This window comes from Macrotis lagotis, chromosome 2 (assembly GCF_037893015.1).
Source record: "Macrotis lagotis isolate mMagLag1 chromosome 2, bilby.v1.9.chrom.fasta, whole genome shotgun sequence".
Classification (NCBI taxonomy): domain Eukaryota; kingdom Metazoa; phylum Chordata; class Mammalia; order Peramelemorphia; family Peramelidae; genus Macrotis; species Macrotis lagotis.
This window is the reverse complement of record NC_133659.1, coordinates 314,703,019-314,715,909: the sequence shown is the minus strand read 5'-3', so window position 1 is coordinate 314,715,909 and position 12,891 is coordinate 314,703,019. Positions and strand designations below refer to the sequence as shown.

The following is a 12,891-nucleotide window of genomic DNA, read 5'->3' as shown; positions in this document are numbered from 1 at the left end:
GAGGATGAGGTGATTTTTAGCTGTTAATTATTAGTACCATTATAAAAAGTCCAGTAAATGTATATGTATCTATGTATGTGTGTATATATATTATATATATTATTATATAATATATATAATAGGTATGGGTGTATATATGGGCAATTAGGTGGGGTCATAGTGCACAGAGTACTGGACCTGGAGAAAGGAAGCCTCATCTTCCTAAGTTCAAATCTGACCACAGACACTTACTAGCTGTGTGACCCTGGGCAAGTCACTTAACTATTTGCCTCAGTTTCCTCATCTGTAAATTGAGATGGAGAAGGAAATATCTTTGCCGAGAAAACCTCAAGTGGGGTTGGGAAGAGTCAGAAACAACTGAAAACAATTTGTACAATATATATGTACATTATGTGTGTCTGTTTGTGTGTGTGTGTGTGTGTGTGTGTGTGTGTATTTTTTTAACAGCCACAACTGCAGGCTAAGTTTGAAGTTGATAATTTTGTATGACCTGAGGATGATGCTATAAATATCTAAATGGTCCTTGGCAGAAAAAAAATGTTCCCCACCCTGTACTAGAGAGTCAGCTATCTGAGCTGTGTCAGGCATACTTTCCCTAAGAGAGCTGCCTATCCAGCCTTCATAGACTCAGCCTCTTCTGAAAACTCAAGCAGGTAGGATAATCCTTCAAAAGAAACAAAGCATCTAGTAGTTTTGTAAACTACTACCATGGCTGTATCTCTAGGTGAAAAAAACAAAACAAAAAAAAACAACCTTTTTTTTCTAATTCAGATAAAATTTTGCTAATTCGGATTTTATCAGCAAAATCAAGATATCAAAAACATGAGATGAGCAAAGAATTCCACATATGGTTAGTTTAACTGGTTTCTTTTTCTTATGTAAGGTACCCCAGGTCACTGAGGTGGTTCAACTTTTTATCTGGATATGAAGTTGCCCAGATCCCACGGCTGAAGAAATCAGTTCAGAAACTACAGGTTGCAGTCAAGAAGAACATTTTGACAACATGATCACAAATAATTCTGATCAGGACCAGATAAAAGGAAAGGGGAACTTTGAAGAGACCAACATGGATGCCCAAGGAACTCTTCAGATGTCACTTCTATCACTGAGATTGTATCAAATGGCTCCAACTAATGGTACATTCAGTATATAGCTCTCAGGGGTCCCTGAACGAAGTCCATTTTTCTAAATAGATTTCTTATACAGGGTTTCCCAAAAGTCTTACATTTTAAATTGCATTAAGATTTTTGTGACAGTCTTTCGCTCCCCCAATTAATTTTCAGAAGGTTTCCTGTTTTCCAATTTAATTTACAGTCATTTGTATGACAATCTGTTTCCTACCATTTTATACCTTTGAGAGGAAATATTTTGCCTGTTAAATATCAGTACAAAGAACATACTACCATCAACATGGGGTGACAATCAACTATAGTGCTGCAGTATAATCGTAAAAACAATACTAAAAGACTTATGATGGAGAATACCATCCATATCCAGAGAAGGAACTGTGGAGTTTAAATGCAGATCAAAGTTTACCATCTTCCATTTTTAAAAAAGTTGTCTTATGAATTAAGTCTTTTCCCCCTCTCTAAATTTTTTTCTTCTGTTTGGATGTGATTCTTCTTTTATAACATGATTAATATAGATCTATGTTTAGCATGATTATAGATATGGAGTCTTTATTACTTTGCTTTCTGTCATGGAGAGGGGGAAGGGAAGGAAAGGGAAAATGCAAAAAGAGATTGTTGAAAACTACCATTACATGTAGTTGGAAAAATAAGTAAATAAATTTTAAAAAATAAAAATATCAGTGTAATCCTAGTTCTAATTTTTCATGAGGAGAGAGAAATTTTTCTCTATTTTTTAAAAAATATTTTAGCTTTTTTATTTTGAATCTAAAAATGATCAAACCCAAACATTCCAATAAACAAATAATTTTGAAAATGATCATTCTATTCTATAGAATTTATTTTTAAGGATGTCTGTGTGTGTGTGTGTGTGTGTGTGTGTGTGTGTGGTCTATATAAAATTGCTTATCAACTCAGGGAGGGTGGAGGGGAAGGAAAGAGAGATTTTGAAACTCAAGTTTTTAAAAAATGAATGTTAAAAATCATCTTTACATGTAATTGGGAGAAAATAAAATATTATTTTAAAAAGTATGTGTGTTAAAGTAATCAAATTGCTATATTTGTTAGAATTCCATCTTTACTTTTTTGTTTCCTTCTATGCATTAAAAAACATCTTGAACTTTTTGAAATACACCTGCCATTAGAATAAGGTGACATCCAGTATCTCACAGGGATCTGGCCCTGAACTCACTGGTAGAGTTACCACCCCTGAAACTTCTTCAAGTCTAACCATAGACACCAGCCAAAGCTCAAAGAGATTCATTATCCTCTGAACATGGACTTTGATCATGGGGAGTGTAACTAAATCTAAATCTCCCATTTTGTAAATGAGAAAATCAAGGTCCCAAGAAAACACAAGAGTCAAGAGAGATTTGGGGGCTCCAAAGGCCTAGTCTAGGCCTCTTTCATTTCAGCTATTTTCCTTTTGATACCTTTTTTTGGAAGAGTATTGTTACTTGGACCCAGATTACTATCCTTCCATGTCTTTTCTTCCTTCCTTTCATCCACAGCTTCTCATGGATCCTCTAGAGATGACCAATGATGGAGGTGTTCAGGTATACTCAACCTAGTGGAGACCTCTTCTCAGGCTCATGTGGTGATGGAGGAGCAAGACAGTGATGGGTCTCTCTAAATCTCACCCTTCCTTTCCCACCATACTATTACACCATTTATTATAATGATAGTTCATCACCAGAAAACTCTTTCAGCAACTTAACTTTCTTCTTTGTATTACTTTGTATTATATATTAAGAGATTACTATTTGCTCTGTGATAAACACAAAGAATGCACACATATGGTTAGGACTAAAGGCCACAATCTTGTGAATTTATAGATTGATTCAAGGTCCTAATGGTCATCACTTAGTAGCCAACTTTCTAGTCATGAGTCTTTTCACACTTAGCCAGGCTGGCCCCAGATACCTGGCCCATTCCTTGCTACTAGGTCAACTCTTTCCAATTAGTAGAGTTAGCCTGTGTGTTCACTCAGCTGGCAAAGCCTTCAAGGATCCAGCATCACTCCCATGTCAGGAGAAGGGTCCTGAGCAAGACATTTGTGGAGGCCTCTCTTCCTCACTCCTTAATGTTTTCTTACTGGCAGTTAGGTGGGTTAGTGGGTAGGGGGTGGGTCCTGGAGTCAGGAAGATCTGAGTTCAGATACTAGCTGCATGACCCTTAAGCAAGCACTTAATCTTGTTTGCCTCAGTTTCCTCATCTGTAATGACAGAACAATCATTCTTCCTATTAGTGATTCCCTCTGTAGGAGTCACAATTCCTGTTCTTTAACTTTCTCATGCATCTTGTTATAATAGATCAGGGGTGGAGAAACGTATTTCTACCAAGGGCCATTTGGATATTTTTAACACCATTTGTGAGCCATACAAAATTAGCAACTGAAATACTTTTGATCAAACATTTAATTAATTCACCCCTAAAAAGTTTCTAGATTTATTGAATTTCGAATCTTGCCTGCAGTTGCCTTGGCAGCTCCAGACCAGATTATTTCATGGGTCATTGGTCAGATATTTCTGCCCCTGGTATAGATGGATGTGTTGAGAGCAAGATGGGCCAGTAGAGTTAATACAGACTTATTAAAGTTATTCCTCCCACATTGTGACGTTTCCAGTAGTGGTTTCAATTTATCATGGGATGGCATAAGAAATTAAAGGGGAATTTTGAGAAAGTTTGTCAGAAGCCACAGATGACATGCAAAGGCCAGCAGATGACACAGAGCCCATGACCAAATATTTAACCCAAATTTTACAAGAAGATACTGTAAATATCTCATTAAAGAAGATGAAAAGATTCAGACTCCTTCTCTGGTTCAAAGGGAGGATAAAAAATTGTACATGGATCTTCTGGGCCCCTAACCCCATGATGTGGAAGAGATAATTGTATTTCTAATTGTAGCTTCCTCCTTTCTCTCACCCGCAATCTGTAGGCAACTGGATTTGTTAAGCAATTAATCAGTCATGTTATTATATAAAATTATAAATAGTTACCTTAAAAAAATAGGAAGAGAAAATGCAGCATTCAGTCCTCTCATTCACATTCGATGTCAACATGTATCTGAAAAAAATTACAACAAATAGAAATTATTTGATTGGCAAGCAATTTTTCAAAAATATTTTGAAAAGACTATAATTATAGAGGATAGATAGGGACCCAGTGGATAGAGTACCGGCTCATCCTCCTAAGTTCCAATCCAGCCTCAATCACCTACTTTACTAGTTGTGTGACCCTGAACAAGTCATTTAATTCTGTTTGCCTCAGTTTTCTCATCTGTAAAATGATCAAGAGAAGGAAATGGCAAACCACTCCAATATCTCTGCCAAGAAACTGACCCAAACTGGCTCATGAAGAGTTGGACACAACTGAAAACAGCTCAACAACAGCAAACGTAATTAAAGTAGTCTACAAATACACTATTTTACTAAGTCTCTCACGGATGAAATGAACTAGGTTTACTGAACAACAAATTACTGCACTCTGTTTATTCCCAAAGAACTTAAAAGGTGAATTATTTGTCCTTCCTTTATGAAAAAGAGAAGTTTTCTTCCCCAACCTACTTTGATACTAGGGAAGAGGAATAAAAGATCATTTATTAAGCACCATCTATACCAGGTCCTATGCCAAGTACTTTTTTTTTTTTACTTTATAAATAGTATCTCATTGGATCCTTATTTGATCATTTCAGCTGTGTCTGACTGGAACTATAACCCAGCTTGGGAGACCACAAGGAAGCTTCTGAAGAATTTTGAGCAGAGGAGCAACATAAGTCGATGTAAATCTAAGAATATTTTTCTACCATAGAAAGAAGGATAGATTAGGAGCAGGGTGAAAGCAGGCAGTGATGAGGTCCTTGTACCAGAGTAGTAGCTGTGAGAATAGAAAAGAGAACTCTGGAATTGCTCTGATACAAGAGAGAAGAGAGACAGAAATAAAGACAGAGAGTCAGAGACGAAGTCAAAGAGACAAAGAGATAGAGAGAAAGAAACAGAAAAAGGTGGGGGGAGGCAGACAAAAAGACATACTGGCAGAAGTCCTGATGGGGAAGAAGGGCAGGTCTAAGAAGGAAGCTCCATTTTGGATACTCTATATTTAAGGTTCCAGTAAGACATTCCAACATAGAAGACTCATAAGGGATGGAAAATGACCCTTCAGAGCTCTGAAACTATTGGTAAAACTATTTCCCATGCTTGGAGTACAAGAGATAAGACAGAGGATGGTCAAAGATGTAATAGTGGGGAAATCAGTCCTAAAGATTAGGAAAGAGAATGAGGAAGGAAGGAAGGAAGGAAGGAAGGAAGGAAGGAAGGAAGGAAGGAAGGGAGGGAGGGAGGGAGGGAGGGAGGGAGGAAGGGAGGAAGGAAGGAAGGAAGAGAGGGAGGGAGGGAGGGAGGAAAAGAAAATAATTTCTTAAGAATTTACAGAGATAGAGACATTTACATTGGTATAAATAGAATAGGAGTGTGTGATTTTTCTGAAGCCAAATGGAAAACAGAGTATTCAATGGAAGAGTTTGGGCAACTGCTGGGGAAGAGCTGTCAGATTTGGGGAAGGGGGTGTCACTAGTGACCATGGAGAGAGAGAAGTCTTAGTAGATTGGTGCATGAATAAATAATGTACTGGGTGACTATACACTGTAGAGAGAAGTGTGGGATGTAAACACACAGGGTTAGAAGCAGATTTTCAATAGCATGATCAAAGCAGAGCTTTCCTACAGTGCAGAATCAACAGGTGAGCCCCCACTGGCTGAGGGAAGCTGGCGTACTGCTTCAGTGGACCTGTTGTCCACATCTCCTTTCTGCCCCTTCTTCTTGTCTGCGTCCAAGCAAGCCTATCCAGGACCAGGAAGCCAATCCAAGAGTATCACAGCCAAAGTTCACTCCATAGAACATGTACCTAGGAAGGAAAGTGCTCCTCCTCCTCTGACTCTCCCACATAACTCATGAAAGCCCTTTTATTAGAAGAGCAAAGATAAATAAACTGAACTAGGCTCCTAATAAATAAGAACTCAGCAAATTAAATTACATTTTTAATCTGATGCTTTTACAAACAATAATTCATGAATTTTAGGAATCCATTAAAGTGCCACTTATTATAGATGAGTAAACAGACAATGTGGGTGATGGAAGGCTAAGGGAGCATCCTGATTTGCACTTTCATAAATCATCTTCTTAATTTCTCTCTAGGCTCTGGATATTTATGGATCTATGTCCACACTTCATCCTTAGGTCAGGGAGGCAGCTTCTTCCATCTTTAGTTCCTCTGAGAAGTTAAAGCTAATTAAAAAAGATGAAGGAGAATTCTTTGGTATAGGAGCCCATCACTAGAATTGGGAGGAAGTTCAGAGGCCATCTGGTTCCACCCCTCACTGTACCAATAAGGAAACCAAGATCCAGAAAGGCCACAGGAGCTATAGAATTAGAGCTGAAAAGAACTTCAGAGAGACTGTATATCCAAGGATATATGGGTAGAAGTGGCAAAGCCAGATGACAAAGACAGGCCCTATGATACCAGAGGTCAGTATACTCTCCAGCCATATAGATTCATTGATTTTGAAGAGACTACAGACTCCAATTCTTTCACTTTACAGAGGAGGAAACTGAGACCCAGAGATATAACTTCTAAAGTCAAACAGGTAGTAAGTATCAGAGGCAGGATCCCATTTCTACTCAAACAACTGTTTGGGTTTGGAGAGGTTTTTTTTTTTTAAATAACCTAATTAAAATTAATTTTTATGAAATATTCACTGTTTTAGGCAACAATCAACTACATTATGATCATCAGCAAGTAGAATCAACCTTTTTCTGAACATTGGATGAGTATAGGCCCAAAACCACATCTTCAGTCCCCCCACTTCCCCAATCCCACCAATTCATCCCCAATTCCACTAAACAAATTAATGGTACACTTTTTGCCAAAAAACTAAACTTATGCTTTCATCCCATGCTTTCAGCAAGTGAGATTCATCTAGTTGATAAGAATGATGATTGGGATGGCTAGGTGGTGCAGTGGATAAAGCACCAGCCCTGGAGTCAGGAATATCTGAGTTCAAATCCAACCTCAGACACAATAATTACCTAGCTCTATGGCCTTGGGCAAGCCACTTAAACTTAAAAAAAAGAGAATAATGATAAAAATATTACTAACTTCCAACTATTGTCTTTTTATCCATCCCAAACCCTAATAATTAATTTTCTGCAGGTGGATATTTGAAATAATAATAAGAATATAGATAATGGATAACATTTATATGATGCTTTAAGGTTTGCAACACACTTAACAAATGTGATCTCATTTCATAACAACCTTGAGAGTTAGGAGCTCTTATCATCCCCATATTACAGAAGGAGAAAAGGAGGTAGATTTGTCCAGTGCTCTATCCACTGGACCATAGCATCTTCACAACCCAAGTAGATAGAAGAGTGAAGCTCACTTATATATGGAGTTCAGGTTTCTGGTCACATTCCCTTTCTCTCAAATGATCATCAAAATAAATGGTTACATAGATACCCATGCAAACTTCTGACCATTCAAGAAGAAACAAGACAGAATCTCCAGTGCCAAAGATATTTATGTTCAAGGAAACAACAAGGAATTGAGTTGTTTGTTGGTTGATTTTTTAATGGAAAATGTACAAGTGTTGTTACTCCTTTCACTTACTGTGCCATCTTTGCAGCTATGACTCCTCCCTGTAAACATCCCCAAACACCAGCTTTCAACAGAAATTCCTCACTATAATCGACAAAGTTGGAACCCATGATGAAATCAGTAGGTTTTTGGTGAGGATTGGCCATTTCTTTCCAGGTATGAAGAACATCTGATTTCTTGAGGATGGCATCAAGGGCTTGGCTCCAACATTTATAAGCTGCCCTGCAATGTAAAAAGCAAAATGTGGAAATATGCCACTTTCCTTTACATAGGGAGTTGGAATTGTTTCTGTTATCACAAAATTATTTTTAGGTAAGAAAGTAAATACATATTTGGACTGATTCAGATGGCATTTTATTAATATTTAAAAGTAAAAATCTATAAATATTATTTATATTATTAAATTTATAGAATAAATAGAAATATTCATATTAATTATAAATGTTAATTTATAGTAATATCAATAATTTCTTTCTATCCTATATATTGAAATTGTTTCTATTAATTAAAATGTGTTGTACAATAAATATATTGTTTATATTTCTTTAAATATTATTTATATTAATAAACCCTAAGGAGTATTTGGATAAAAGGATGATTCCACTCCCATTTGGAACAATCAATCATTAGAAACATTTCTCAAGTGCTTCCCATATCCCAATACCACCACTGGTGCTTCCAAAGGAAATTGCTTACAAAATGTGATAATATAGCCACAGTTAATGGAAATACATCGACAACAGAATTGTTCATGCTAATTAAAATAACTTGAAAGCTGTTTAAAAAAAAAAGGATTCCCTGCATTCTAGTAACTCTTCTCCTTCCCCAAAATTCACCTTTTGTTTTCTGCATAGACATGAAGATTTCCCAATTCATGTAGTGCTTGTATCTTGAGATCTATTTGATTGCTGGCTTCAAGAATGTCTGGATTTTTTTCAAAAATGAAAGACAGATGTCAGTGCCTGAAAAATGACTGTGATTCCAAACTGTTATATAAGAATTTTTTTTTGAAAAAAATCTTTAAAATTCCTTTACTTACTTGTTAATTACCTTACTTATTAACTATTGATAAAATTAGAACATTTGTCATCCCTTTACTTCTAAACAGCTGACCTCAAAAAGTGTTAAGGCCCATTTCACTTGATTTGCGGGATATTATTAATAGCTATCAAAACAGATTTCTCCTCCTATTCACCTCCAAGAGTCTCTATTCTCCTGACCTAGGCTTATAGTTAAATTGAAAGAAAATCACTTGGCTGTGGTCAGAGGCCCCTGGAACTATAGACCAAAGAACAAAGAACAAAGCCCTAAGAACAAGATGGAAAGGAGGAGACATTAAGCTGTGTCAGTCTTATATGGCTGCTATTTACACTCTAAATGTTTTTTCTCTTTACTGATGTATACCAATGGAACTAGAACTAGAAACTTCTAGAACCTAGAAGCCCTAAATCTGGGACAGGGCATGTCAAGAGTGACACAGAAGAGGACCATTTCTACTAGGTCTGTTGGGACCATAGAAATCCTCTGGCAATGCCCAACAGGTCAACATACACCTATTTGCTAAGAAGAGACTCGTGCTCAATAGGAACAATAGGAACCAACATATCTATATTATATAGAGATATATTTTTGGATATACAAATATGTATGTCATTTTAAGGTTTGTAAAACACTCTATATAGATATCTCATTTTTCCTCCACAACAATCCTGGGAGGTAGAAACTATTATTATCCTCCTATTATTTAAAGATGAGAAAAGTAAGGCAGGCAGAATCAAAAGACAAGGTTATATAGCTATTAAGTGACTGAGGTCAGTTAAATTCAGGTGTTCCTGTCTCCAGGACTAGTACTCTACCCACCTACAGCACTACCTGGTTGCCTAGATAAAGAGTTCTAAATCATATGAAATTACATTTGTTTCCCCAACAGATGAATTCAAGAACCGTTGCCCATACCCACAAGGATTCCAGACTACTTTGATATCCTAGTTTTTCACAATATGTGACCCATCCTTGGTCACAAGGTAAGGGCTCAAGGTGAGATGAAATTTGACAATCAGGCACAGGGATGAGTATCAGCCCTGGAGTAAAGGAGGATCTGAGTTCAAATTCAGTCTTAGACACTTTCGTTTGTCCCTGAGCAAGTCGCATAACACTGTTTGCCTCAGTTTCCTTATCTGTAGAATGATCTGGAGAAGAAAATGGCAAATCACTCCAGTATCTCTATCAAGAAAACCTCAAATGGGGTTATGGAGAACTGGACATGACTGAAACAATTAAACGACAAACAAACAACAAAAATGTATCTTGGTGAAGTCTTACCAATAGTTTTCTCATAAGAAACTATAACAATTTGAAATTGAGAAGGAGAGAGTTTCTTGTTTTCCACTGCAGCAGAAAACGCAAACTTCTCATTGGAAAGATCGGGGGGCGTTGGCAAATACATCTCTTCGGTTCCTTGTCTGAATTCCACTTTTTCACTAGCAATCTTGGGATTGCTTATTCCACTGCCTTCTAAATGGGGGACAGGGAGAGACACATTGCTTACGTTAGTGATTGATCTCCTTCTTTCTTGTTAGGGTATGCTGAAATGTTAAATACTTTCAGATAATTTGAAAGGAGACCAAAAAGACTCTGGTTTCAAGGCCTGTTCTTCTAATTCTAGACACAGTGCTGTGGCCATTATACAAAGAAATCCCAAGCCTGAAATTTGAGGATAAATTATTGGAGGGATTTTGGTACCAACATTTAGAACACAAATTACTAAATAGACAAAAATCAATAGTGAAGAAAATTATATTTCCAATAACTTTAATTTGCAGTTGAACTGAAGGTGATTTGAATTTGTTTTTAATTATGAGACTTTTTTTACATCAAAAGATATGAAAATCAGTGGTTATAATTCTGTGGTTTAGATCCACTATTCTGAATATCAGAGAGAACTTTCTTTATGTGTGCCTGATAGTGCAGGGCTGAAAATGAAATTCTGGTTGTGATAGCCAAAGTGAAAAGCACAGTAAGTCAGTTTCAATATCAGGAAGACTTGGGTTCAAGTTCTGTCTCTGACCAATGACTATATGGCCCCAAACAAGTCACCACTCAGGATACCAAGTGCCACTGTCTTAAGCCTATAAATTGCAGAGAAGGAGCTGACCTAAATTAGTATAACAGTTTCTTATACCAAATAAATCACTGGCCAGATGGAGGGAAAGTACTAAGCAATATGATTCATGAAGTGACAGTTGGCTTGGTGCCAATATACAAAACTGACCCCAATGAGTTCCAATTTCTGTACCATGCCACCTTCAAAAAGAAGACAAGATTTTAACAGACAAATGCAATGACAATCTATTATTATAAACTGTAATTTTATAAATGTTTATAAACTAACCAAATCCAAACTCTTTCTGAATCAGCTCAACAATTCTCTTGGGATTTTGGCCTGAAAAATCCAGAAAACTGCCCCAAGCTTCTGCTTTGTGTTAAGAGCAAGACAAGATAAGAATAATGGTTATAATAATAATAAATTATTATATGACATATTATGTATAATATATACTATACATCATATATATTATATATGATATGCTATACATAACATATAATATTATAATAATAATAATTATTCTTACTATGTCTAACAGGTATTCATGCAAACTATGCTGCAGAAAGGAACACTGCCTTTGTGACAAGGAAAACAGGATTGGAGCTTAATAGTTCGGGAGCAGACAGGGAGACGTCTTCTCTTCAAGAGTTCCTGGGGTGGGGGTGGGGGTGAATAGGTGGAGCAGTGGATAAAGCACCAGCCCTGGAGTCAGGAGTACCTAGGTTCAAATCCTGCCTCAGACACTTCATAATTACCTAGCTTGTGGCCTTGGGCAAGCCACTTAACCCCATTGCCTTGCAAAAAAAAAAAAAAAAAAAAAAAGAGTTCCTGGGTGTTTTGCTGGGAAAACTGCAGAGGTCAATTTCAAATGGACAAATGAACTATAGAGTGAAATCACAGACCAGAGCAATCATACTATTGACCACTGTCGATCATTAGGGTTAGAGGTCATGACAAACTTGGTGGAAAATAAAATTGCTATCATAAGCCATTTCCTGACTTAAGAATTAATGAAGAAATGTATTGATCACTATTTATTTTATTTATTTTCACAAGTGACTCTGAAATTGACTCAACTTGTAGTTGAAAGGAACCTCTTATTTTTAATAACAAAATCTATTTATTTAAATTGAGTATGAAAAAATCAGGGGCTAGTCATAAGCTTGACATTTGGAATCCTGGTGAAAGCAAATTTCCCCAAATAAAACTATGATCATACCCAGGAGCAGCCTGCTAACAGCGCAGGAAAGAATCAGGGAATTCTGACCTCTTGCATCTCCCCCTCAGTATATATTAGGGAGGCCCGCAGAATTTGGAGGCATTGCATTTGATGCATTTGATGCAGTTCTAGAGCCCTAGAAGCCCTAGAACCCCAAACCATTTCTTCCCGCTTATAGTTCTGGCAACAGTGTCTACAGCTCCCTCTTCTTCAGATGTTGGGAAAGACTGAATGTAAAAGGAAAAGGGGACATCAGGGGATGAGAAGGAGAGATGGTGTCATGGAAGCAATGATGATGAACTTGGACAGATTTTGAGATGTAATGGAGGAGTTTTGTTGGTGGGGGTCACAAACAGTTGGAGAGCTGAGCAACCATACAACAACAGCATCTTGACTCCAGGCTAAGTGCTCTATCCACTGGTCCCCCTCACTGAAGAACCAGGGGGAATAAAAACTTCACAAAGTCCTTGGCATTGTAGAATGGTTCAGCAGGAGGAAATGATATGCTTTATCAATAGAAATGAAGAAGATACATTATCACCTGCTTTATTATTACAATCTAGAACCATAGGGGCCTTTTCATATGACATGAAGCTATTAGCTCCTATATGTCTCCTTATCTCTCCCAACAGACTGTAAGTTTCCTGAGAGCAGGAAATTGATTGCTTTTTCATTTGTATGTCAACTGCTTAGCACATAGCAGTCACTTAGTGAATAATGTTTTCATTCATTCATTCATTCATTCTGGCTGGAAAGAATCTATGTATTATTTGTACAAAGAA

The 12,891-nt window shown here is 37.0% G+C and overlaps 1 protein-coding gene across 8 annotated transcripts in view; it reads right to left on the bottom strand.

Annotated features, from left to right (window-relative positions):
* CFAP54 (cilia and flagella associated protein 54) overlaps positions 1-12,891 on the bottom strand; it is a 225,198-nt gene that overhangs the window by 88,062 nt on the left and 124,245 nt on the right. For all 8 annotated transcript variants that reach the window (XM_074226630.1, XM_074226635.1, XM_074226629.1 and 5 more), the window contains 4 exons: positions 10,107-10,298; positions 8,621-8,708; positions 7,797-8,006; positions 4,130-4,196 (listed from right to left, as the gene is read on the bottom strand). In XM_074226630.1, the coding sequence (XP_074082731.1) occupies positions 4,130-4,196; positions 7,797-8,006; positions 8,621-8,708; positions 10,107-10,298 (557 nt within the window). The remainder of the gene's footprint in view (positions 1-4,129; positions 4,197-7,796; positions 8,007-8,620; positions 8,709-10,106; positions 10,299-12,891) is intronic.